General features: G+C 36.0%; 1 protein-coding gene across 1 annotated transcript in view; it reads right to left on the reverse strand.

The window, feature by feature from the left end:
* Positions 1-23636, reverse strand: part of Alg13 (ALG13 UDP-N-acetylglucosaminyltransferase subunit) — a 76818-nt gene that overhangs the window by 41591 nt on the left and 11591 nt on the right. Inside the window, exons 5-11 of the mRNA XM_042690057.1 lie at positions 14436-14684; positions 13886-13969; positions 11208-11258; positions 10453-10499; positions 6883-6955; positions 3220-3301; positions 2625-2787 (exon numbers count right to left, since the gene is read on the reverse strand). Coding sequence (XP_042545991.1) covers positions 2625-2787; positions 3220-3301; positions 6883-6955; positions 10453-10499; positions 11208-11258; positions 13886-13969; positions 14436-14684 — 749 coding nt within the window. The remainder of the gene's footprint in view (positions 1-2624; positions 2788-3219; positions 3302-6882; positions 6956-10452; positions 10500-11207; positions 11259-13885; positions 13970-14435; positions 14685-23636) is intronic.

Here is a 23636-nt window from a genome sequence, read left to right on the forward strand (position 1 = left end):
GAAAACAAACAGCCAAGTTCATTGAGCTAATGTAGAAAAGAAACGAAGGAAATTTCCTTTGATTAACTGCCAGCAAAACACTGAAGCATCAGTATTATAGCTGGAGAAAATAAATGTTGCCAAGAACCAAGAATGGGGAAGCAGGTACTTCCCTAATCAAAGCACCAGGTAAAAACTCAATCCTGACAATACAGTCTCATGAAAGTGTCACAAGATTCAACTAAACCTATTTCCAAATTCCTAAACCACTTAGGCTAACCATAACTGTGTTGTCTTAGATGACAAGTTGGTGCAATATTGTTATGCGGCAGTGGACAACTAAGAAACCTTGCCTTTATACTTCTTTGGTTTGCCTAAACCTGGAGTCCTTCAGATAAGTAATTAAGAGAAGAATGAAGCAACTTTAACCCTGAAACACCATTGCCTTCTACTGTGGTCCTGGATAAGGTTTAAAAAATTTGTTTCTAGGGCTGGGAAGGTGGCTCAGTGGTAGAGCGCTTGCCTTGCATGCAAGAGGCCCTGGGTTCGATTCCTCAGCACCACATAAGCAAAAAGAAAAAAAAAGCCGGAAGTGGCGCTGTGGCTCAAGTGGTAGAGCGCTAGCCTTGAGTTGAAGAGCTGAGGGACAGCGCCCAGGCCTAGAGTTCAGACCCCACAACCGGACCCAAAAAAAAATTTGTTTCTAGCCAAGCTTCAATACTTTATGCCTGTAATCCTAGATAGTCAGGAAGATGAGATCTGAAGCTCATGGTCCAAAAAGCCAGCTATGGCAGAAAAGTTTGAGGCTACTATCTCAAATTAACCATCAAAAATGTTGGACTATAGGCCTGGCTCTCTTGGTAGAGTGCCAGCCAGGAGCACTGTGAAAGCGCAAAGACCCTGAATTGAATCCCCAATGTTGGCATGAAAAAATTCTCCTGTTTTCTTTCTTTTAGGTAACAATGTAAGTATCAGGAAGCTGAAACATGTTTTTCAATGAGAGGGGGCTAGTGGCTGGGTAATGGATAAATGAAAAGGAATGATGGATGAACTTACTCATAATACTCAATAGATAAGGGGAAGTGAGAACCTTGTTGTAACTGGTGAGAGATTGAGAGAAGAGGTGACTGATCAAGGTGCACCAAACAAATAAATGGACGTGTGAAACTGTAACCTCCGTGTATAACTACTTGTACAAAAAATAAAAATGAAAAATTAAACTATCTTCTATCAAAAATTAAAAGTTGCAAGAATATTAAGTTGAATTTCAACTTTCCAAACCTTTCTTCTCAATTTGTTCTTTTTCTCAAATGCTTGTTCCTGTGTTTTCCCACAGCTGTTAAGACCCAACTCAGATCACCTATAGTATAGTAATATATAAGTAATATATAAGATATAAGTAATAGTATAGTAATATATAAGATATAAGTAATATATAAGATATAAGTAATATATAAGATCTCTATTATATGACTAAATAATTTTTTTACCTGTATTTCCTAATTCTACGGGGATAAGCAGCTTTTATTGCTGTCCATTTCTATTTATCTTTAAGGCATCTAGTGTATTTCCCACTCTTCAAAGATTTCTTCATAGTTAATGTTAAAAGAAATTCAATTAATAGAAAAGTCTATTTGTCCCAACTAAGAGTTATTTCATTTCTTCACCTGATCTGACACTGACTACCTTCTGTGAGAATATCTTGTACTTTCTCTCCAAATTTCTAAAAATTCAGGAATATAAAATTTAAAAACATGAATAAAAACCACAAGTCTAAGATGATACTTGATGGCTACAAAAATCTTAGTTTCTAAACAGAGCTAAGAATCAGGAAGAAAATGTAAGATAATACCCATTTCATTATCTAAAAACTCAAAGTTTTCAACTACATCTATTAAATAATGGCAACTGCCCACAGTCTATACTTCTAGTTTGTGAATATACTCAAAAGTTTATAATTACTTTTTAGACAGAGACATCCTATTTGCTAAATGTGTGTGCAAGTTATGCAATCTTAGTTGCCATTTCAAAATAACAATGCTTGTTTTTCTGGGGTTTTATTTAGTTTTGTTTTTTGCAGGTGGCACATGCCAATAATCCCAGCACTCAGGAATCTAAGGCATAAAGTATCATGATGAGTTCAAGGCCAACCTGGACCACGTAGCAAGACACTATAGCAAAGTAACAATAATAAAGGTCTGGTTGCATGGTTCAAGTGCAAAATCAACTGCCTAACAAGTGTGAGACCTTGAGGTTAAACTGTAGTAGCAATAAAAAAGGCAGGTTTATAAACCTACTCTAACAAAAAATCTGACAATAAACCCAGAATCCTAACAAATGCTGAGTAGTTAGTTAATACATAAATAAATAATGAAAGTCATTGGATAGCTCTCAAGTCCCTTCTCACAATATAAAATACACTGTGACTTGAACAGAGCCACCAAAGTCTGAACATTCCACAAGAAAATATCTTTTTGATGGAATTTCTCTCCATTAAAAAAACTTTTATAAACGTACATGTATTATGTGTTTATGTATATGCAATCTATGTTATAGCTTATTAGGCCTCTTCCACTTTCCACTGATAATAAACAAAGACATGAAAAATGATCATCCTGTAGTTGACATCCTTTTCCCTTTATTACCTGTCCTGAGTTGAACTCTTCTGATCAGTATCAGCATTCTCACTTCCAATCACAGCATTGTTTCTATTCTTCCTGGAACCACTTCGAAACAAATTAATTGCAGCTTTCAACACTTCTTCATCCACAATAAATACATCTTTATAGAGAATTTCATACAGTACAGCTGAAGGAATAAAAGGACAAAAACTTCAAATGTCAAAATAAGATTTTTTATGACAATGTAGAACTAGTCATAACTCAAGTATATAAACTCTTTAGATCCTAACAAGTTCTTCAAAGAGTCTTTTTTTTATGCTGAGACCTCCTATTTAAGAACCGTGAACAAGGGGCTGGGAAGGTGGCTCAGTGGTAGAACGCTTGCCTTGCATGCATGAGGCCCTGGGTTCAATTCCTCAGCACCACATAAGCAAAAAGAAAAAAGCCAGAAGTGGCATTGTGGCTCAAGTGGTAGAGCACTAGTCTTGAACTGAAGAGCTGAGGGACAGCGCCCAAGCCCAGAGTTCAGGCCCCATGAACGGACCTCCCCCCCCGAAAAAAAGAACTGTGAACAAGTCATTTGAAATCACACCCAATTATTTATAATGCCTTCACTTACCCTGACAAATGGCTGCACTTGTCTGAAATTGTTTTGAGTACACAGAATCGTAATGACCATTACTTGTATAACAGAGTACAATCTGAAAAGAACAGAAACCTAATATTACATCTAACAGTCATGGAATTAAATTGTTAATCAACAAGTAATAAACTACATGAATTTGTATTTTTTAAATTTTGAATGTAAATATTAGGTATACCTCATAAAGAAATTTTGTTAGTAACATTTCAAAAAATATTATTATTATAAAGGTGTTATATGGAGAGATAAGTTTCATAAGTCTGTTAAAGAGTATATTTCTTTATGGAAAACACCACCCCTTCCCTTTCTCTCTACCAGATATTCCTTCCCATCCCAAACTACAAGTTGTATAATTCATTTTCCACATACTGTCTAGTGTGTTCATGACTTTTTTTTTTCATTTTAACTAATTGCTCTGTTTTTGCTGGTGGTGCTGGGGACTGAACACAGAGCTTGACCTCAAGGCCCAGGCTCTGTCCCTGAACTTTTTCACTCAAGGCTAGCACTCTACCACTTGAGCCACACAACTCCACTTCTGGCTTTTTTGAGCAGTTTATTGTAGACAAGAGTCAAGGACTTTCCTGCCCATCCTGGCTTTGATTCATGATCCTCAGATCTCAGCCTCCTGAGTAGTTAAAACTCCATGTGTGAGCTACTTGCATCTTGCTACATATTGTAATTTCAATATAAACAAATGTATTTTATACCAGTACTGAAGCTTCAACTTAAGGGCCTGGGCACCATCCTTGAGATTTTGTGACCAAGTCTAGTGTTCTACCACTCTAGCTTCAGTTCTCCATGAAGTTTTGAGTGGTTAATTGGAAATAAGAGTCTCACAGACTTTATTGCCTGGGCTTTTGAACTATGATCCTCAAATTTCAACCTCCTGAGTAGCCAGGATTACAGGTTTGAGCCACCAGCACCTGGCCAAATGTATTTTATAAATTCCAAAATCAGGTATTTTATCACTATCCTAAAAGTATTAGCTCTGCATAAAATGTGTACATGATCCTTATACATGGTATTCTTTGATTTACACACCAAAAGATTTCATACTTTTGTATTTTTTTTTTTTTTTGGTCCGGTCGTTGGGCCTGAACTCTGGGCCTGGGCGCTGTCCCTCAGCTCTTCAGCTCAAGGCTAGCGCTCTACCACTTGAGCCACAGCGCCACTTCTGGCTTTTTTCTTATGTGGTGCTGAGGAATCGAACCCAGGGCTTCAGGGCCTCAGGCATGCGAGGCAAGCGCTCTACCACTGAGCCACCTTCCCAGCCCCATACTTCTGTATTTTTATGGTAGAAAACCTATCTAAACTGCAACTATTTAACCATAGGGACTAAGTGTGGCAACTAAGCATATAAATATTTACTATATGATTCATTCAACTTTTCTGTGTAGGAAATTTTTAGAGAAGCTGTAGGTGTGATACAATACCAGCCATGAGGGAAAAAAAAAACCTGTGCAAAAGTAAGCCATCTTGAGTTGAATCACCAGTGTTTGTACAAAAAAAAGAAAAAGAAAAGAAATAGGTCAAAAATTTGAGGAGAGAACCTACAGGTTTAAAAATCTCTAGTAAATATGCAAACATTCAAATTTCATGTCAGTCAATGCTGTATACAACTGCTAACATATAAAGGCCTATACTTTTTCAATTATGATTATGTTGCACTTTGCTTAAACACTGTCAATTCACATTAAGGATTAAGTACGTTGATGTTTGAATTTAAAATAGATCGAAGGTTAGGTGCCAGTTGAGAACTCAAGAAAGTGGTAAACTGCCATTTGAGAAAACAAGCTGAGTACAAACCTCCAAGTTGGAACAAAACCAAACAAAAATAGTTGTTTTTTTTAAAGTAAACACACTATTCTGTGGCACCAATGGGTCATATTGCAATCAAGAGGTTGAGATGTGGAGATTCATAGGTTGAAGCCAGCCTGGCAGAAAAGTTCATGAGATTCCAATTGTCCAGTCAAAAATCTGGGCTGGTAACATGGCTGTAGTGGTAGAATGCTAGCCATGAACAAGAAAACCAAGGGTATGTGAGGCCCTGATACTGGTACTGGAATGAACAAAAAAAGATGTTGAATGTATAGATAATATGGAAAAATGATTAAAAAAAACAAGGACAGCAAGGAGGTACTAAGTTATACACAATACAAAATTCTTGTAAGTTGAATGTTCAAAACTCTTAATATATTGACAAATGCTTCTACTAACTAGTTTTTCAATACCCAGTCAGATTCTTAGGACCAGCTTATTCCACCCCTTATTATTTAATGCTACTCAATTTGTCCAGCTTAAATAGTCCCCAAAGGATCTCTTGCCATTTGAGTAGACTGCCCTTCACATTTAAGACTCATTTTTCTGATTACAAGCAGAAAAGGGCTTTCTCTTTTGCATCCTTTGTACATGCTTGATTATATCATTGTAATTAACTATTTTGATATCTATATAATCAATGCTCTTCATGGTCTGAAAGACAAATATTTTATTATAGCCATTCTGTTATCTTCAAAGTCCAGAAAACTGCTTTTTATATGATAGGGGTTTATTATTAGCTAAAAAATTAAATAGTAGCCATGGTTAAAGGAAGTGTCCCAATTTACAGTTGTCTTCCGTGTTATCTCCTATTCAGTCTTCTCTATTTCTGACACCACTTCCTTAATTCAGGTCTTTTGCCTATGTAAGTTCTCCCAGTCTTGCCTTGCCAATAGAATGGTATATGAATTATGCTACATGGTATGAAGATGAAGAACTTGTCTAATTAAATACATAAGATAGGTATTTTTTTTGCCAGTTATGGGGCCTGAACTCTGGGCCTGGGCACTGTCCCTCCGGTCTTCAGCTCAAGGCTAGCACTCTACCACTTGAACCACAGCACCACTTCCAGTTTTTTCTGCTTATGTGGTGCTGAGGAATCGAACCCAGGGCCTCATGCATGCAAGGCAATCACTCTACCAATAAGCCACATTCCCAGCCCAGAATAGTTATTTTTTAAATTAAAAAAAATTCTTTGTGTAAGAAATACTGTATTTTGAAATACAGTGTAATTGTTTAATATTTTCAAACAATTAAACTACTTTATACTATTTTCCATCTAAGAAATTCACAAGGCGGCAGACAATTGACACTCAATGAAAAAATAAGCAGGTATACAAATGTAAAGTGACAGTGTAATTACACAGAAACTGGTTATGGGGACAAAAAAGGAAGAAGAAAATACCTGTCAGAAGAGTTTGGAGAACATCAAAGAATTGACATTTGGAATGTACACATGTGTACACACACATATTGCAATTTGACATTTGGGATGTACACATGTGTACACACACATATTGTAACTTCTTGGTCACTTTTGCACACTGCCTACATTCAGAATTTGAGCTTTATCCTCTGATCAGTGAGGAGCCAATTAGGCTTTTAGAAATATTGCCTTTTCCAATTACAGAGGAGTAACAAGAATGCAGCTGTTTTGAGAGTCACTATAACTGAGAATGACTGGACAGGTTAGAATGAGAGTATATTGTCACTTAGATCATTTACTTTTTCATTAACTAAATTAAAAAAAAATCCCCCCTAATATCCTTGCAAGCCAGCAGCATCATTCAAATTCTTTTGTTCAACATTCATCCATCTTACCTTATCTTCATAGCCATTTTCTGTGACGCAAGTTGGTGGCTTTCCAGGATTGCGATAAAGAATAAAATCCCGACTACAATGAAAGAATACAAAGGTGGATGTAGAAAGAGGTAACTTAGTATATGAAAGAAATAGCTATATGAACAAGTATATGGGGCTGGAAAGGTGACTCAGTGGTAGAGTGCTTGCTTCACATGCGTGAGGCTCTGGGTTCAATTCTTCAGCACCACATAAGCAGAAAAAGCCGGAAGTGGCACTGTGCTCAAGTGCTAGAGTGCTATCCTTGAGCTGAAGACCTGAGGAACAGTGCCCAGGCCCAGAGTTCAAGCCCCACAAATGGGGTGGTGGGGAACACTAAGAAACTAAAGGTGAATTCAAAGTAAAGAGTTAATTCAAGGTAGAGCAAAAGGATCTATGGATTTTTCTAAATATTTATTTGTGAGCAACATGAAGATTAAGACAAACTAATGTCAAGTACCAGTGGCTCATGCCTATAATCCTACACTCAGGAGGCTGAGAGGTCTAAGGATGGTGGTTTGAAGCCATGATGAGCAGGAAAAGTCCAAGACTCTTATGGTTAACTACCAAAAAACAACCAAAACGAACAAACAAAAAAACATGCCAGAAGTGGAACTGTGTTTCAAGGGGTAGAGTTCTAGCCTTGAGTAAAAAAGCTCAGGGACAACACTCAGGCCCTCTCAGTTCAAGCCCCAAGACCAACACATGCAGGAACATGCATGAACATACATGCATACACATACAGGCATATACACACAAACTAAAATTACATGTATGTGAGTCTGAGAGGCAATAAACAAGTTTTCTGCTAAAAAGCAGAAAATTTTGAGTGAGTGTAAAAGGTCAGACAAGAACCATTCCAATTTCAGCTGTTGCATATCATCTGGATAACACAATTTTGCTTTTACAATGAAAGCAGCACAATGTTTATATGAGTGAGCACAACTGTGTTTCAATAGGCTTCATTTATCAACACTAAAACTTAATTCAACACATTTACAAATACTTTGAAGTATTCCTCATTAGACTTTTTAATCATTTAAAAATAATTCTTAACTAAAAGAACATATACAAAGAGGCATCAAGCCAGTTTCAAAGCTGACTTGTGAATTAAGAGAACTAGGAACAGGTGTGGTGATGTGCACCTGAAATCTCAGCTCTGAGGCTGAGGCATGTGTTCCAGGATAGCCTGGATTATATAGTGACCCAGTCTCAAAAAATATAAATAAGCAAATGAGTAAATAATAACTGATTATATACCTATCTGCTCAATTTCTCATTTATACTTTTTTTTGCTTGTCCTGGGGCTTAAAGTCTGGGCCTGGACACTGTCCCTGAGCTTTTTTTTTTTTGGGGGGTCCGTTCGTGGGGCCTGAACTCTGGGCCTGGGTGCTGTCTCTCAGCTCTTCAGCTCAAGGCTAGCGCTCTACCACTTGAGCCACAGTGCCACTTCCGGCTTTTTTCTTTTTGCTTATGTGGTGTTGAGGAATTGAATCCAGGGCCTCAGGCATGCAAGGCAAGCACTCTACCACTGAGCCACCTTCCCAGCCCCGCTGAGCTTCTTTTGTACTCGTTTTCTAGCTCTCAACCGCTTGAACCATAGTACAAATTCCAGCTTTTTCTGAATAGTTTATTGGAGTTAAGAGTTATCATGGGCTTTCCTGCCTGGGCTTGCTTTGAACCATAGTCCTCAGATCTCAGTCTTTTGAGTAGCTAGGATTGTACGTGTGTGCCACCTGGTGCCCAGCTCATTTAAACTTGTGAGATTTAATAAGAAATGATCAAATCGAAAAACATTGATGAGCAAGTTCTCATAAGAGCTTTCTGATTCTACCAGCTCACCACTCTAAGAGTGTACAAGGAGTCTCATATAGATCATAATTCTTGAGTAAACAAGATTTGCAATATTGTGTAGCTTATATTACACAAGTATTTTTCAAAATCTTATGGTTTTCTTCAATGATATTTTTCCAACTTTAAAGATCAACACAGAATTTCAACAACAAGAGAATGGTAGTCCTATACCTTTTATTCATTACAATTGCCATAAGGAGACTTAATTTCCCCATGGAATTTTAATAGCACAGATGTACCATATTGTCTATTTAGGTAAAAATCCTTTATTTGACATACCATAAACCACAGCAGTACACCAATTTCTTCTTTAGGTGTAATGAGAATTGAACTCTGGGTCTCCTCCTTGCTAGGCAGGAACTCTATAACTTGAGCTTCTATCTCCAGCACCTTTCTGCATTGGTTTTTTGCTTGTTTGTTTTTTGGTTGTGGGGCTTGAACACTGGGCCTGGGCGCTAACCCTAAGCTCTTCAGCTCAAGGGTAGCATGCTTCCACTTGAGCCACAGTGCCACTTCCAGTTTTCTGGTGCTTAATTGGAGGGTCTCATGATTGTTCCCTGCCATGGCTGGCTTTGAACTGCAATCCCTGTACCTCAGCTCCTGAGTAGCTAGGATTACAAGGGTGAGCCACTGGCACCAAGCTGCATTGGTTGTTTTTGCAGAAGGGTGTCACTTTATGCCCAAGCTGACCTAATCTGTGATGATAGAGCGCTAGCCTTGAGCTGAAGAGCTGAGGGACAGCGCCCAGGCCCAGAGTTCAGGCCCCACGACCGGACCCAAAAAAAATAATAATAATAATTGGTGATGACAGGAATTTGCCACTATGCCCAACTATTGTGCTCAGTCTAGAAAGCAGGCACACATTACTGTGTACTGCCACTGGTTTGAGTCTTGCAAACTTTTATGGCTGAGCTGATCTTGAACCAAGACTCCCTGATCTCCATCTCCCAAATTTAAACCATTGCACCCACCATGCAAACCAATTTCTAGCTTGTTAGGAAGGATACTGCCCCACTGAGAAAAACATTGAAAAGCAAATTTAAATATTCAATATTTTTCTAAGATAAATATTGTCATTTCCTATAGGCTATACTAGTATGGCTGGATGTATAAATAGATGATTCAGGAAGGGTCTCACTATGTAGCTCAGTTGGTCTCGTAAACTCACAATCTTTCCATCCTAACTGCTTGAGTACTGGGATTTCAGATTTATAAGTTTGTGTCACCAACATGTCCAACTTCCAGTAGTTTCTAAAGTTATCTTCCCATGCTAACAGACACAATTGATAGAGGTAAGGATATTTATCATTTTGTTTTTTGCCTGGTCCTGGGACTTAAACTCAGGGTCTGGTCACTTTCCCTGAGCCCCTTTGTGCTCAAGGCTAGCGCTCTACCACTTGAACCACAGCACCACTTCTGGCCTTTTCAGAATAGATTATTAGAGATATGAGTGTATCTCATGGACTTTTCTGCCCAGGCTGTCTTTGAACTACAATCTTCAGATCTCAACCTCCTGAGTAGCTAGGATTATAACCACTGGCTATTTATCATCTTTTTACAAGGTTCTCTAACCAAAACTACAATACCTTGCCTTTCTTGACATCTTCACTCTACGTCATCAACATATTAACTCCCCAACGGGACTTTAATATAAATTTTACACATACACTTTCTCAAAGAAAAGAAGATACAACTTACTTATAAATTAGAGAAAGAGCTCGTATTTCCAGCTGGCCAGCACTTTCCTAAACATAAATAGTATACAAGATTGTAAAACCATTTTATTGCTAGGAAGCTTTTTTTACGTTTAACAATTTTAAGCACTGTTTTTTAATACTATCAGATAAAGGATTTGTAGAAGATACCATAATTTGGTTTGAGAATGTAAAAATGACACTTGGTAAATAATTAAAAAATGGACTGAAATTCCTTAACAAATAATATGATATGACAGACTTAAAAGATATGAAAGTAGTACTGGAAGAAGAATAAAAGCAAAGCCGAATATTTAAAAATTTGGTTTTTACCAGAAAATTAAAATCAATTTTATCACATAAAATTATTTTGGGCCACATAAAATATGCCTTACAATTTTACTTACACACAAAAGATAACTACAAGTAGAGCAATTACTCATTATTTAAATGATCGCTTAATGATATTACTACCCTCCTCCCCCATTAAAGTAAAAAGCTGTTTCCCAACACTGTCCTTTTTCCCAAGCATTGATTCTAGTAGTCTATGAATGATGACATTGTTAAAAACCAATTCTCAATATTCAACACTAACACAATAAGCCAATCCTTGTCTTTAACTTTTCAAGGTAACTATTTCACCCAATACAGGCAGCTACTTCAGAAAATATTTGGGGTCTAGTTACAGTGATGAGACATGTTTAAGGTTACTATTCCAAATCACTCTGAAAATATTAAATCCCCATTACTTCATCTTACCTTGGGATCTCCCAACCGTTCCAGGTATTTCTCAAAAGATCCCTCCACATACTTCAAAAATAAAACAAACTTGACTTAACCAAATAAACAAGATTACTGATATCTGATTATAGAGTTTTTTACTCAGGTTAACAATTACTAGTTTGTACAACACCACAAGAGGAGTTCCACATGCACAGAAGTGTTAAGTGGGGGAAAGCTGCACTAGAAATGCACCTGACAGGTTGTTCTACCTTATCTATATTCCAGTGTATTTCATCAAAGAATATGCTCTGAGTTTCTTTTGAAATGCCAGCTTAGGTAAAAATGACAATTTTCATACATCAAGCAAGGTCAATAAACATAAAGATTTCGAATTTGAGAGAAAAAGTATTAAAATTTTAACTGAGAAACTTTTAAAGAAAATTTTGTTTATCTCAGAAAAGCCCCAGGGGCACAAGGGAATTTGAGAGTGATGAAAATGTTCCACATCCTGACTGTGATGGCAACTGCATGATTGTATATGATGGTGAGAACTATATGCTACAACTAAACTGTTCTCTTACTATATGTCAAATACACCTCAATAAAAATGAAATTGCTGGGTGCCAGTGGCTCATACTGCTAATCCTACTCAAGAGGCTGAGATATGAGGATCACAGTTCAATGGGAAGGTGGCTCAGTGGTAGAGTGCTTGCCTTGCATGCATGAGGCCCTGGGTTCGATTCCTCAGCACCACATAAGCAAAAAGAAAAAAGCCGGAAGTGGCGCTGTGGCTCCAGTGGTAGAGCGCTAGCCTTGAGCTGAAGAGCTAAGGGACAGCACCCAGGCCCAGAGTTCAGGCCCCACGACCGGACCCAAAAAAAAAAAAAAAAAAAAACAACAGTCCAGCATGGAAAGCACATGATTCTATCTACAATTAACCACAATTAACGACTACCAGAAGTACTGCTGTGGCTGTGGTAGAGTACCAGTCTTAGGCAAAAAAGCTGAGGAATTGCCAGGTCCTGAGTTCAAGACCCAGGAATAGCACAAAAAAAATTGAATTAAACTCAGGGAACATTTTTAGTTCTATTCATGTACATTATTAAACTCAGGGAACATTTCTAGTTTCATTCATGTACATAACTACAGACTTTAAGATATTCAGTTTAAAATTTTCCTCACTTAGCCCAGTGGCAGTGCTTCACATCTGTAATCCTAGTTACTCAAGAAGTTGAGCTTTGAAGCCAGCCTGGACAGGAAAGCTGTGAGACTCTTATCTCCAATTAATCACAGAAAAATCTGGAAGTGACACTGTGGTTAGAGTGGTAGAGCAAAAATGACATTGGAGAAAGCACCCAAGCCTAGAGTTTGAACCCCAGGACCAGATAAAAGAAATCCTCATATACTTTTGACACCTAATTGACATACAATAAACTGCATAATTCAAACAGTGCAATTTTTTGACTTATGTATGTACCCATGTAACAATCATCAAAATTAACTCCTGTTTTGTGTCTCTATTAACTGATATAACCACTGAGGTGCTTTCTTTCACTACAGAATAGTATTTTCTCTAGAGGTTGTTTTTTTAAAGGACAGTCACATAGTATAAACTTTTGTTAGGGGCATTTAGATTTTCTACCACTCAGCATAATGAGATTTATCCATAACTTCTAATTTCATGTTTGTTTTCAAAATACAATTCAAGAACTGAAACTATGCATCACTTGAGAGCTTGGCAAAAATGCAGAAATCTCATCTGAGGTCTCAACTCAGACCTACTCATTTAGGATCTGTAGTTTACCAAGATCCCCAGGTGATATGAATGTATAAAAATACTTGGTACACGTCTTTACACCATGGTCTTTCATTTGAATGTCATGAACAATGCTTTCCCCAGGTGTGGAAAATATAATCAACTTCAAGACAATAAGCTTTAAAGAATCCTTCATAACATTTTAAAATTCACTGAAACCTGTTGAAAAAAATTAAGAGTAAACTTCAAACAGAAAGCAGACAAATACCACAGTCAACAGAAAGAAACTAATTAGTATTTCAATGGGTAAAAATGTAAAAACTGAAAAGTCACATGAAAAGGCACACATCAAATTTGAACTTGGTAAATTTGTAGCTTCCTTAACTAGAGCACTGAATATCTAGAAGCTGTTTTTCACAAATTCAATCATTAGTGGAACAGTTACAATTACTAGTTTCTCATATTTAAAAAGATGTTAAGTTTCTTTACAATTTTTATGACTCTTCAAATTGGCTGAAAATGATTGCACACATATTAAAATGTGCATTTTAAAGTTGCAGACTTTAAAGGAGAAAAACCTTTTTTGAGTAATTATAATAAAAATAGCAGTCAAAATAACTTTTTAGGGAAGAGAAGTGGGAAATACAAAGATTTTTATCTAGTTGTTTTGTTTCAGATAGGTCTCACTGTAGCCAAGATAGCCCTCACCTGGAACTCTTCCTGCCTTAGTCTTGTAGTGCTTGGCATATGCCACCACACCCAGATTTTTTAAGTTACTGTACAAAACAGCCTAATTCTGGAAGGAAGTGCGGAAGCATGCTAAGTGGGAGGCCAGCTAGAAAATATTTACTATTGAGAAAATAGGAGACAAAAGATAGAGTTTTCATACGTGCTTAAAATTCTTTTTGCACAACTACTTTACCAACAATATGTACCTTAGGGCACATATGCTACTTACAGACTCAAAAGTTTGTTGATTCTCCTTCATATATAAGACGCAAGCCTTCCTGACTTGTAAATGATGGACCTGGCTGCAAAATAACTACAAAAGAAGAGAAAGAGTATCTTACTCTTAAAAATCATCTGAAACAAGCTTTTAAAGATTATGAACTGGATACAATCTTCCCTTCTCTAGAATATATGTGGAAAATAGGGAAAGCAAGTATTCGTACTCTTTAGTGAGATAAGGTGGTATTTTTTTACTCCTTCCCCCTTTCTACTCCTCAAGTGCATACTTATGAAGATTAAGAAAAATTTCTCAAATTTGCTTTAACCCTACATTACAAACTTTAAATAGAAAAGATGGCAACGTACTTGGACTGATCAGCAGTGGCACAGGTTGTTTCAGTTTGCACTAACAAGGAACAACCTCTTTTTATACAGTCCTGGGTGTTTCTCTAAGCAATTCTTTTGCTTTTCTTGCTAGGCTACCAATTTAGTTACAGGACTATGCCACATCTCAAACTCAGAAAGGTGACTATAGCAAGACATATTTCCTCTTGTTTTACCTGCTCTGAAATAGCCCGAAAGAGGCAAGAGGCATCCTTGGCAGTCAGCTTTCGAAACAGCCCTAAACTGCCTAAATATTCATCCATTGATGATTCATTCAAAGACTTCTGGCTGCAGTACTTTTTCCATCCTTTGTGCATCTTGCCACGAGGAAGAATAGAAGAGTAGAATGAAGTAACAGTGGGGCACAACAGTGGGGCAGCGGTGTATCCAGAAAGCAGTTCAAGGTCTAGGCACAAAGGAGCAGTTGGGAGTCAGCAGCGTGGAATCTTGGTACCTCATAGGAGCAGGAAAAGCAGGGGATTGGATTGCTCAAGTCAAGGCAGGAACCTGCAAAAAGAAGAGGAAGAAGCAATGCCCCAGGAATAAGGAACTTTAAAAAAGGAAACACTGCAGGCAGAAGGTACACAACTTTGGAAGAGTGGGACTAATTCAATTAGTACAAGGCTAAGAAAAGTATACATAAGCAGCTGAACTCAGGTCTCAGAGGCAAAGTGGGTTTATAGTTTCACAAGACAAACTGCTGTATGAAGCTGCAATTGCCAGCCTATAAACAATTAGTCTCCCCATGTAATTGTAACCCCTCTGTACAGTATGTTCACAAAAAAAAAAAATTAAATTAAATTAAATAATAAAACAATTAGTCTCAGCCTAGTCCACCTTAAGATCTCTGCCTGGATTTTCAACTAGTTTCTGTAAGTGCCCTGCTCTTTTCATAATTTCAGGAAGTCTGAGGAGAAAATCCTAGTTACTGGGCTTTTGCATTAAAAATATATTTTGTGGGAACTGGAGATGTGACTCAATTGGTACAGCACCACTGTGAGTCAAAAAGCCAAACGAAAGTCAAAGCCCTGAGTTCAAGCCCCTAAAACCAGGGTGCGCGGGCGTGTACATATGCACACACTATTTTTTGCATGGCACCAATGGCTCATTGCCTGTAGTTCTAGCTACTCAGGAAGTTGAGACCTGGAATATCTCAGTTTCATTGTAGGCTACACAGAAAAAAAGTCTGTAAAACTCCATCTCCAACTAATCAGCCAAACCTGGACTGGAGGTGTGGTTTAAGTGGTAGAAGAGCCAGTAGTGAGCAACAAAGCCAAGTGAGAGTGCAAGTTCAAGCCTTAATATTTGCAAAAAAAAAAATTACCTTTGAGTAACATGCACGTATGAAAATCACAATGAAACCATTTTGTACAATATGCATATGCTAATAAAAAGAATATTTTCAAAACCAAGAGGGGACCTCCTTTTAATCTGTGGAGGCAGAGGTCACAGATCAAAGTGCCAAAGCAACTTCATGAATATTTAAGTTATGAGACTCAATCATTATACTCAATCTCATTTAATTCTAGATAACTACCTGCTAGGAGTACAGAAACCAAATCTACTATCTATATTAAGAAACTCTTATTAATTCTTGAAGTATGTCTCCCAACTAGTATAGCACTAATAGGAAAAGAAAAACGTTCATGTGATCTAGTATCTTCTGCTTGCTAACACTATTATCACTTGAGCAATACCTCCAACCTTGCTTTTAGCTGAGAAGTCCACTAAAATTTTCAGCCTGGTTTAACCTCAAAACACAATCTTCCAGATCTCAGCCTCCTAAATAGCTTGCATGACAGGTTTGAGCCACTGGCACTAAGCCAGAAAGTTATCTAAGAAGTAGAAACAATAATAGCTCTGAAAATATCCATACTTTTCAATATGACCCATTCTAGGTGCTGAGGCAAACAACAAAAGAGGTAATGAACACTAGATATGTCATTCAATTCATTATTATAGTACTTAGCCAGAAAAATTGCTGTGGGTTCTAAGAAAATATTATTTCATTCCATTACATAGAACCTTATTTTTACTTAAATTCTAAAATCACATTCCTTATTTCCCTTTGTACAACTACTTAAAGATAGTAACAATATATTCTTAAAAATAAAGGGGAAGAGGGAAAACTAAAAGTAATGGGGGGGGGGTAAATTCAAATGAAGTACATCATATGAATGTATGGACATACCACAATGAAACTTGTACAATTTATGCTAATAAAAATATAAAAGAAAAAATACTTTAAGGGAGATAGATTCACATCACCATACATACATATATAGGTAAAAGCTGAGAAGTTGTAATACTAAGTTGCTTTCAAAATTATTTTACATGTTTGTGGATGCAGTAATAGTCATGACTGCCCCCTACAGGAAAAACATTAGGAAGCACTTACAATTTAGGAATGAAATAAATGTTTGCATGGAAAAAAATCTCGATTTCCTTTACCAGGCTAATTTGAAATTTTCTTTTTTTAAGTAAACATAAAACAGGGGAAGTGTTGCCTTTTGTTAAAGTGATAAGATATACTGTTTGAAAAGATGCATCACCATTTTAAGATCATTAATTCAGACAAAAGTTAATGGTTGTAATTTTAATGTTAATTTTGGCATAATTTACAAAGAAAAACAAATTCTTCATATCTATCACTTTTTAAACTGAAATGAAAGATTCATATACATTTTGAATAAGGAGGAAAGAAACAGAAAATAGGAAACAACTGGAAATAAGATCAGAAAAATTAGGAACTGGACAGCAAAGAGCAGGAAAAATACATGCAATAGAAGCACATAAAGCTACATAAATATGGCCAATTGATTGACAAAAGTACAAAAGAAATTCAACAGACAAAAGTATTTACCACATATATAGAAAGTAACACCTGACCTGTATGTATTTCACACCATTTACAATTGTAACTTAAAATAGGTAAGAGTTAAATGTAAAATACAATCTTTTGAACATACCCTTGGGCTGGCTGGCTGGCTCCCAAGAGGGGAGAAGGAAACAAGATGTCAAGGACACTCTCTGTATACCTTATCCTACTGGACATTTTGAGTTGTAAACCAGAACTTACTTGACCAGTTTAGGCAAATTTGTTAACTATAGCACAAAAAAAAATTGGAATCCATCAAAATTAAAATCTTTTGGACTCTATCAAAATTAAAATCTTTTGCTCTGTAAATGACATTTTCACAAACCAGAGGGAAATATTTATATAACATGTAGCTAACAAAAAATTGAATACTGAAAACATCTAAAAACTCTCTGAGGGCTGGGAAGGTGGCTCAGTGGTAGAGTGCTTGCATTGAATGCATGAGGCCCTGGGTTCGATTCCTCAGCACCACATAAGCAGAAAAAGCCACAAGAGGCACTGTGGCTCAAGTGGTAGAGCGCTTGTTTTGAACTGAAGAGCTGAGGAACAGCACCCAGACCCAGAGTTCAGGCCTCATGACAGACCAAAAAAAAAAAAACCAAATAAACAAAAACAAACAAACCAAAAAAACCGAACAAACCTCTCTGGTGCTACAGATGTAGTTCTTTGGTAAAAGCACTGACTGAGCATGCAAAAGGCTCTGAGTTTAATCCCCAAACCAAAAGGGAAAAAAGACAACAAAAACTATAAAAGTTAATAAAAACAAAACAATGCAATTCAACCTCTTACAGAAAAGATACAGGAATTCTTAAAAAACTCATAAAAACATGTTCATTGTTCACTAGGAAAATGCATGAGACATCATTTACACACCTACTACGATGACTGTAATAGTTTAACAAGTATGTGGGGATCTTACCCTCAACTTAAAGAAAGTGCATGATCCCAAAAGATATAACCTCTTAAATGAATTATGTTGAAAGGACAAACCTATGGAAATAGCAGATTAATAGTTATTTGGGGCTGTAGTGGGTATAAGCACTGAAACAAGGAAATAAAATGGTTATTTTTGTAATGATAAAAATCTTTAACAACATATTTACTTAAAAAAACCATTGAATTCTTAAAAGTGAAGCATAACAGCTTTAAGATACCTACAAGTATCAACTTAAAGTAAACAATTTGGTGATTCTTTAAAAATACATTCAAAGTTGGGCATCCATCATCAAAATTAATTTTTCATCAAAATGAAACCTTGCATTCTATAGCCATCAATCACTAATCCTCCTATTTTCACTAATCATGGGCAGCAATTAATATACTTTCTGATATAGGTATTTACCTACTGTGGACATGTCAAATAATTATCCAATATGTAGCCCTTTGTGGTTGGCAACTTTCACCTAGAAAAAGGTTTTTAAGTTCACCCATGTTGTAGAACACACCAGTATTAAAATCCATTATATTAAAATCCATTATATAATTAAGCCACTATTCATCAATTAAAATTTTGAAATATTTCTGTTTAGGGCTATTAATATTGCTATAAGCATTAATATAGTAAAATGTATGTAAAATATACCATTTTTTACTTGAATATATTTTTCCAATTCTCTTTGGTATATATTAAGTTGCTAGATTATATGGTAATTCTATAAGCATTTGCCAAACTCTTCCACAGCAGAGGCACTATTTTAACATTTTCACCAGCAGTATATGAAGGTTTTAATTTCTCTACTTCTAATCAAAATTGTTTTTCATCTTTTAATTATAGCCATCCAAGTGGAATTTCACTATAATTCTGATTTTCATTTCCCTAATAAAGTTCAGCATTCCAATGTGTACATCAACCATATTATCTTTTTGTTAGTTTTGGGAATCAAATCCAGGGTCTTGTGCATGCTAGACATATGTTCTACCATAAATTTATATCTGAACTATATACCCCCACTCCCAATGTTTTGTATATCTTTACTGAGATAGCATGACATAAATTTTAGAATAACTAACTGGCAATACAAGTTGTTCACCAGATATGAAACAACTGGAACACATGCTGATATACTGGAATAGTATAGCCAGTCTGATTTTCCTATAAAAATCAGTTTCTACTTGACCTAGTAACCCCACTTGTAGGTATCTACTCAGGAGAAATGTACACACTCAAAAAAACCCTACATGTGAAATTTCTAGCAGCTTTATTGATAGTCATGATCACTTCAAAACTAGAAAGAATCTAAACATACTTCAATATTAAATGCACAAGCTGTAGCAACAAAAAAGGGATAATATCTAACTAAAATACCTTGACAAAACAAAAGAAACAAACACCCCACAAATGAGGAGAAATATTTTGTGCTACATATCTCAGTAACAATATCACATATATATGTATGTATGTATGTATGTATGTATATATATATATATATAGAGAGAGAGAGAGAGAGAGAGAGAGAGACACCATAGAACTCAATAGTAATCCAACCCTATTAAAAATGGGCATAAGAACTAAACAAGTATCTCTCAAAAGACAAAAATGGCAAACTGGTATGTGAAGAATAGGCTCACATCACTACTCATCATATAAATATAAATGAAAATCACAATATAACATTTTACATCTGTCAAAATACCTTTGTCAAAAAGAAAGACATAAATGTTTGACAGGATATAGGGCAAAGGAAGGAAATTCATGCAATGTTGGTGGGAATGCAAATTAGTACATTCATTGTGGAATATATATATAAAGATTATCTCTAACCCTAAAAATTGAACTACCATATGATCCAGCAAGCCTACTTCTAGAAACATAGCCAAAGGAAATAAAGTTAGGGTGAAAGGGTTATCTGCATTCCTATGTTCATTACTGCATTGATAACAGCCAAGATATGTAACCAACCTAAATATCCATTGATACTTTGTCTATACACACTGGAATATAATTCAGCCTTAACAATGTGAATATAAACCTTAAGAATGTAGGGCTGTATGGAACCAACCCAGATGCCCCTCAGTAGATGAATGGATCAAGAAAATGTGGTATATATACACAATGGAATTCTATGCCTCCATCAGAAAGAATGACATTTCCCCATTTGTTAGGAAATGGAAAGGCTTGGAAAAAATTATATTAAGTGAAGTAAGCCAGGCCCAAAGAAACATAGGTCCCATGGTTTCCCTTATTTGCAATATCTAGTATAGGTATGAGTCAAGCGGAAAAGGTCAGATAATGTGATGTTAGGAAAACGAACCCTTAAATATGTATTTTAATGTTTTTTTTCTTTCATGCATGTGTTTCTAACGCATTTATAAGATTATTTCTTTGTTGCTTTGTATGTCCCTCCCCCACAGTGTAACCCCCCGCTTTCACTATATTTGATGTCAGTATAACTTGTGGAGGAGATGGGGACAAACAAGTCGTTTAAGGATTCAGGTGGACCTGTTGTAACAATGAGAAGTACAAAATGTCATGTCAAAAACGAGCTTTACAATGTCGGTGTGGGGGGGGAGGGGGGGGAAGGATTGGGTGGGGGGGAGGGGGAAGGCTGGGAAGGGAGGTGAAGGGTAAACAAAGGAGGAGGCTGCAATGCTTGGTAAGAAATGTATGCATTATCCTGCCCATGTAATTGTAACCCCTCTGTACAGTATGTTCTCAAATAAAATAAAATAAAATTAAAAAAAAAAAAAAAAAGAATGTAGGGCTGTGAAGGTGGCTCAGTGGTAGAGTGCTTGCCTTGCATGGGAAGCCCTGGGTTCGATTTCTCAGCACCACATAAGGAGGAAAAAAAAAAAAAGCCAGAAGTGGTGCTGTGGCTCAAGTGGTAGAGTGCTAGCCTTGAGCTAAGGAGCTGAGGGACAGTGCCCAGGCCCAGAGTTCAGGCCCCACGACCAGACCCAAAAAAAAAAAAAGAATGTTACACTAAGTGAAATACACCAGGCACAGATAGGTTGGTACTGTATGAGTTATGAAATAATTCATTAATTAAAAAAATGAACTCAGGGAAAGATGAACTCAGGATAGTAGATAGTAAATCAATGATTACAAAAAGCTGGAGATGAGAGGGAAAGGTGTAAAATGGAGGTGGAAAGGAGGCATAATGTAAGATCTATTGTAGATCAGGTTAATTCCAGTAAATAATGTATATTTTAAAATAAATATAGTGTCTCACCTTAAAAAGTGACTATATGAGTATTAGTTTGATTTAACCATCCCACATTAAATAAATATACATATATATACATACATCTCATATTGTACTTTTTGAATAGTTATGTTTTCTAAGTAATACTAATATTAAAGTACTTCTTCCATATACTATTTAAAACTGTATATTACAGTCAGCTATAAGACTGGATATCTATTTCTTATCAGCACTGTAGAAGTAACTGATATTATATGCATATGCATTACCTTAAAATAACTTTAAACATCACTAGAAAATAAAAATTTCAAAGTTCATAAGCTGTGAAAGTAAACATTCACAGCTACAAGACCACTTATTTTACAGATGCACAGGTTTTAAATCATTACAAGATTGGCTCAATTTTGAAAGCTAGTCTTAGTAGTAGTAGAACTAAAATTATATACACTATTCTGACATTCAAACAACTATTGTAATCCCATACCAAAGCTAAACAGATAGGACCAAAGGCTCAGAATATATTCTCCAACTTAATAGGATTGTTCAGATAGGGAGAATTATGAAAGGGTTAATCCTTTTCATTTGTAGGGGAGTCTGGTCATGGGGTCTGAACTCTAGGCCTGGGCACTGTCCCTCAGCACTGTCCCTCAAGGCTAGCGCTCTATCACTTGAGCCACAGCAGCACTTCCGGTTTTTTTCTGCTTATGTGGTGCTGAGGAATCGCACCCAGGGCCTCATGCATGCAAGGCAAGCACTCTACCACTCAGTCAACTTCCCAGCCCCTGAAAGGGTTACTCTTGATCAAGATGAAATGTATTCCAACTAACATATTGAAATCTCTTTGTTCAACTATTTAAAACAAAAAGTTTTTAAAGACTGGCATATTTAACCTTGTATGTAATAGAAAGCAATTTTCAAGGTATCAAACACTCCTTTGAAATATGTTGCACTTGAAATGCCTATTTTCCACAGCAAACTACTCCAAACCTCTAGAGCATCGATTCTCAAATGGAGAATTAGTGAAAACATATTATTCGAAGAGTCTGTTTCAGTACCTCGGGCATGGATCCCCCAAATTTGCATTTCCAGTAAGTTCCTAGATAGTGCTGATATTAATCCAGAGAACTCTGAGAATCACTGTTCTACAACAGTGTATTCTACAAGTTTCTAAAAAGATAAATTGAAGGCAAGGCCAAAATTCAATAAAGAATACATTCTATAATCCTATCTTCAAAATTGACAATGTCCATTGGGAATATTAAAGGCTCTAAGGAATGCCTACTAGTTGTTTTAATTCCACAGATCACTACCAGTGTTTGAAAATTTGAGAAATCATAGAATGTCTCTGTAGTCCAGATCTCAGGCTGTTGCAATAATTACATATTGCATATTCAGTGTTTAGCACATAGGTGCCTAATTAAATATTATTGCTACTAGATACCTAACTTATCATGAAATTGATGTGCCTATAATACTACTTGGTTTTTTTTTTCATGAAGGACGTATATGGCTTAGGCTAGTATTGAACTAATATCCTCCTGTCACAGCCTCTTGAGTTATGGAACTACAGAAATATACCATCATGTCCAGCTTAACACTTTTTATATGGAATTATACCTAGAGACTGTAATTTATACTTTTAATTGCTAGAATTGTCTATATATTCTTGCAACATTCAAATGGAGAAAAACTCTTGGAAAAACAATACATGAAATCTGATGGTTGTAATTCTGACACAACACTCATATTCCAACAAAATAAATGAGGTATATATTCACCTAAAATCACTTTTAAAGCATGTATCTGTTGACATATAAGGTAAGATGTAAATATAGAAAAATGATTTCATGCAGTTCTTTTTAATTTCTGAATGACAAAATATCATGAAAATATATTATTTATACTATTTAAATTTTCTTGGTCTGATATTTATACTACTTAAATTCTATAGGTCTGTTTTTCAGTTGTGAATAGGAGATACACATTTTACCTCTAAATTCTTACAAGTTTAAGTAATTACTAATCTATGAATCAATGGCAGTCAAATTTGATTTTTATCCATAAAAATAGTTTCAAGGAGTCTTAGTTATTACGCTAGCAAATAATTGGATAATTCATTTAAATTCTTTAAAAGCAAATAACATGCAACAATTGGGGAAAACGACCCTTTAGAACATCTTTTTAAGATTTTTTTTGGTTACTAAAACTACAGTAAACTTTTAAAAAAATTTTCTCAACAGAAACTTAGAATATGTATCCTTCAAGGATATATACTCAAATAGAAATAACAAAGCAGAATTAATAGAGGAAGGAAACACAATGGCTCTGAAACAAAATATGGTCTCACGGCCCCGTTT

This window comes from Dipodomys spectabilis, unplaced genomic scaffold (assembly GCF_019054845.1).
Source record: "Dipodomys spectabilis isolate Male_0828 unplaced genomic scaffold, ASM1905484v1 ptg000132l, whole genome shotgun sequence".
NCBI lineage: Eukaryota > Metazoa > Chordata > Mammalia > Rodentia > Heteromyidae > Dipodomys > Dipodomys spectabilis.